The 4,581-nt window shown below is 40.7% G+C and overlaps 1 protein-coding gene across 1 annotated transcript; it reads left to right on the top strand.

Annotated features, from left to right (window-relative positions):
* Nucleotides 1–1,242: 1,242 nt before the first annotated feature.
* On the top strand, nucleotides 1,243–2,926 carry LOC100275193 (uncharacterized). The gene is made up of 3 exons (NM_001149342.1): nucleotides 1,243–1,360; nucleotides 2,255–2,450; nucleotides 2,552–2,926. The coding sequence occupies exons 2-3, from the start codon at nucleotides 2,262–2,264 to the stop codon at nucleotides 2,648–2,650; spliced, it is 288 nt and encodes a 95-aa protein (NP_001142814.1). The 5' UTR covers nucleotides 1,243–1,360; nucleotides 2,255–2,261; the 3' UTR covers nucleotides 2,651–2,926.
* Nucleotides 2,927–4,581: the final 1,655 nt, after the last annotated feature.

Raw genomic sequence — 4,581 nt, 5'->3', positions numbered from 1 at the left:
AGGAACGACCAGTGAAGCAGATCGACATAAGGCCGGGTTGGAGCAAGCCCGGATGGCCCCACAGCGTTGAGCAAACGACCGCAACAGAAGATCCGACTTTCCCGCGCTGGAGCCCCGTACGACGGAACCAGGCGAGGATAAGTCGGCAGAATCATAGGAAGATAGACTAAAACGGTTCACTATCCTTTAGGTGCACATTGTTATCATATCCACATGTATTGTCCCACGGTCGAATATATAAGGCCTAGGGGGCACCCCTTCAGAACGATCGATCCCATTATTACTCAGCCATCCACCTCAACTCTCTACGAGCTACCTTGTAACCCATACACAAAGCATACTCGCCAGGACGTAGGGTGTTACGCATTTCAAAGCGGCCCGAACCTGTAAACACTGTCCATTGTTCCTCGTGCATCTGGCACGAACCATTTAGCTACAGTCGGCGACACCGTCCTACTCCTAAAAACACCTTGAGGGGCAACCCCGGGTGTGCGGTCGGACCCAAAACACCGACAGGTCTTACAAAGTTTGAACTAAATATAAAACATATAGTCTTTTGAACATGGCCTCGTGTTGCACCGGCACCTGTATGTGGCAACCTCATCTAGGGCCTACTTTAGTTTTTTGCTTATTCTGGTCGTCAGAAGCTGTTGTGGACTGTCAAACGCCTAATTTTTCAGTCCACTTTTATAAAAAAATCGCTTTAATGAAAAAACATAAAAAATCAACGTGAACACACAGTCGGTCGAATCATCGTGATAGAAGAAGCCCGTCACTTCGTAGATTCTAAATCTTATAAACCTCTTATTCTTCCTCCATACATAATTCATATGATACTTAAATTTTTCTCACCACTAGATTCTCCTAGCTGCTAGATTCTCAAAAAAGCTCGTCTTAAAAAAACCGAAACAAACAGACGCTTTCTAAGAGGTCTACAGGGGCTATTTAAAAAATATATAAAAAACAGTCTATATGTCTCTTTATACATCATGTCTATTAACTGTATTTATAGTCTAAAAACTCAGAATTATATCATATAATTTCTTAACTATTTTTTATACAAAAATCAAACCATCGTCTCACTCTAATCCTTCTGACTCGTCCCTGGCCTGGTGGTGCGAGATCTTTCCTTCTTTCCCACGCTCCAAGAAAGAAAACCAGAGGCGCCCCCCGTTAGCCAATTCCGTTTGTTTCCGACGGCACAAGGAAAAACAAAAAAAACAAGACCAGACTGAGGGCTCCTCTCCCGTTCCGATCGCCAATTCGTCTTCCACCGCCTGCAACCCTTCTTCCCTTCTCCGTCATCGTGACGGCATCACGCGCGCGCTCTCCTCTCCCACGAGTCCGTCAGCCTGCTAAGGTAAGAGGAATCCCCCCGATCTATCAATCGATCCATCAATCCGTACCGTTTGTTCCCCCGTCCAGAGTAGAGTCGGGAGGGCGCACGCACCGGTGCGGCCGCGGCTAACGTGGGCTGGAGCCGCGATTGCCTTTGCTTGTTTGAAAGACAGCGATTGCCTTTGCTGTGTGGGCACACGCCAGCTGTTCGTAGAAATTCCTGTGGAGTGAATAGTGATAGAGCACCTTGGGCGGATCCTTGCATTTCCTTATGTTTAGATTGGATTGGGTCATAAACACTAATATCTTGTGTTGGATTGGATTAGATTATACACACCGATAGCTCGTGTTTATTGGAATGGTAAATCAATAGCAAACTAGATTCTCATTCTCATCCGTGAGGGGCAACTGTCTGGAACAGGATGAACATGTAGTATTAGCTTACAGTCAGATGACTTGATGCATTTTATGTGCTTCGCCACTTTCAGATTTCAGAATCGTGCAATTATATATGCTGCTGTTGTTTCTAGCTTGATCTGGTGCTGATCAAGCATAAGGTCAACCTTCTTCATTTACATTTAGTCGTTGTAATGCTAGTATTTATGTTCATTCATTGCATAAAGGTTGATGGATTGCAGTTTTGTTAACAATTGATGGTTGTTTTGTATCTTGATGTCGCTAATGTGTTTGGAAATTGGAACTTCATAGCTCTGTTCTTGTTTCTGTGTTTTAACTAATATGTTTTACTATCCTTTAGTGGGTTGAAAGCTTCCTTGTAATTTATCGTTGCATTCTCCCAATCTTATTTCTGATGAGATGTGTGAATTTGTTGCTAAGCATGGGCTTTCCTCGGCTCTCTTTCACCAGATCCCTTACATGTTTTCTTTCTTTCTTTTGGCTCTTGGTCTTGGTCCAGTCTTAAGATGGCGTCAAGCAATGGTCAGACAGAAGCTCCAGCACCATCTGTCCCCAAAAATCCCGCTATGGCATCATGCCGGAAGAAGAAAACAGATGATGCTACCTTCCTTGAAGATCTGAAAGACCACATGGATGAGTTCATTCATGCCTCTATGGATGAGCACAAGACCTGCTTTAAGAAGACAATTCAGAAGGTCAGTTGCACTATTATACAGAGAATTGTTTTTCGTTTTGCTCTTTCTGCGGTTGTCATGCATTTGGTGCTCAAGATTTCTGTTTTCCATGGATGGGTCAGATGTTTGGGATGTCGAAGGCTGTTGCAGAGAGATCCGCGGAAGCAAACAAAGCTGAAGTTGAAAGTGCTTTGCCACTTCAGACCAGTGTCTCGCAGTAGAATTTCATGTTGGTAGTTTCTTGCTCGTGCCAATAGTTTTATAAGGGTTTTTGTTGCTGTGTTTTCTGAAACGCATAAGCGTGTCAGTAGCATGTTTTCATAACCGGATTGTAGTGCTTCATTATCTATAGTTTTCTGTACGTGTAAAATAGACCAGCGTAACAGCGTAGTTTGCTTCATTCTCCGAAGTCTTGTATGGCTGTACACCCAGGCATCTGGGCATCATGAACCCAACTGATTGGCTAAATGAAATAAATCTCCTCCATCCAACAGCAACCACAAATAGCAGTGTAGAATGAAAGCAAAACAACAGAACATTTTAGTCTGATCTCAAAGAAGTCACGATAGCTTAGAGATCCAACAGAAACTATAAGTCAAGCAAGATGCAAACATATAGATAGCTGGCATGCATGATGCATATGAATGCCTGTTTTTTACGCACTTCTATTTAAGGCTAAACCTTTAAGTATATTTTATCGTTTTAAGTCTTCTTTTAACGTCTCATCCATGTCAACTTTGACTTTTTTTTTCTATTTTTCTTTCCATTGCTATCACCTTAGGATCTTACTATGTACCGGTGTTTCTAGAGGTCTTCGTTGGTTAGACATGTTTAAACCATCTTCATCTGTGTTGAACATTTTTTTTTCTAATTATGTTATTCCTAGTCTCTCATATGTATCATCATTTTGAACACGGTCACTTCTTTCGTATTCATAAAGGTGTATTCATAAATTCAATGTAACATACACATTTTTTCAACACTTATGTGTTGATCATATTATCTTTTTAAAACCAACATTATGCACCATACAATATAACAACACCAGATACTTGACATCACTTCATACACCTTGTTTTGATTATATAACTACCATCTTCATCAATATTCCTGCCTATATATAGCATTGATCCTAAATACTAAAATATATATTTTTTCTAGGTACTACTTGATCTTTCAAACTAACATCTTCTTCCTTATGTGTAGTAGTGCATATTGGAAGTAGTGAAACCCTAACCCTAATTATGGTTGGGAGTGCATATATAAGCAAAGTAATTGGGCCAAGCCCATGACCCAGAGGGGTATATAGGTAATTAAATAGAAACTGGCCCAAAACCCTAACGGGAGTCTAACACCCCGGCAATCTCAACTATATCTTGTACAGATGTTGAGACTAGATCGAAACTGGTAAAAGCACTCGACGAACTTGGTGAAGATGTTGGCGAACTGCAGCGTGACTGAGACGCTAAGAATCCAAACCGTTTTTTGTTGCAATTTATCCCTTTTTCGAAAAAATCAGATTTAGACTTCCGAACGACTTAATGTCGTTTTTGGCTATTTGCTCGACGCCATTAGTCATAGCACCGATGTAACACGGCTCGGCGCCATAGATCATGACGCCGAGCTAGTAAATGTCTGTGTGCTTCTAAACCACTTGGGAGCAGGCCTTCCTAACGTGGGAGCAGGCCTGGTAAATATGGCTCGGCACATTTTTCGTCTAAGAAATATTTAAATATGTCATGAATATTTTCATATTTTTCAAAAGCATTTATACTCTGATGTACCTATGTAAACTTATAACTTAGGCCCGTTTGGTTTAAGAGACTAAAGATTAGTCACTACATTTTAGTCTTATTTAGTCCCTAAATTGCTAAACAGTGGGACTAAAACAGAGACTAAACGGCTTTAGTTTATAGTCCCTCAAAAGTGACTAAAAGAGACTAGATCGTATTAATTCCCCTTTTGACTCTCATTTATTTCAGTTGCACTAATATCAGAAGAATGTTAATGTGCATTTTGGTGTTCTTATGAGTCATTTAATACGTTTTGAATACTTTTAGTCTATAAAACTAAACAAGGTAGAGACTAATATTTAGTCCTCCAACTAAACTTTAGTCCCTAAACTAAGGAGTAATTGGTTTAAGGAATCACT

This window comes from Zea mays, chromosome 1 (genome assembly GCF_902167145.1).
Source record: "Zea mays cultivar B73 chromosome 1, Zm-B73-REFERENCE-NAM-5.0, whole genome shotgun sequence".
Lineage (NCBI taxonomy): Eukaryota > Viridiplantae > Streptophyta > Magnoliopsida > Poales > Poaceae > Zea > Zea mays.
Note: the sequence above shows the minus strand (reverse complement) of the source record. Positions and strands in the feature narration are given on the sequence as shown.

What these genes read in the sequence shown, in the direction of transcription:
- LOC100275193 (NM_001149342.1), top strand. Translation starts at nt 2,262, where the DNA reads ATGGCGTCAAGCAATGGTCAGACAGAAGCTCCAGCACCATCTGTCCCC. An exon ending in TTAAGAAGACAATTCAGAAG is followed by an intron (nt 2,451 to 2,551) that starts GTCAGTTGCACT and finishes TGGATGGGTCAG; the next exon opens with ATGTTTGGGATGTCGAAGGC.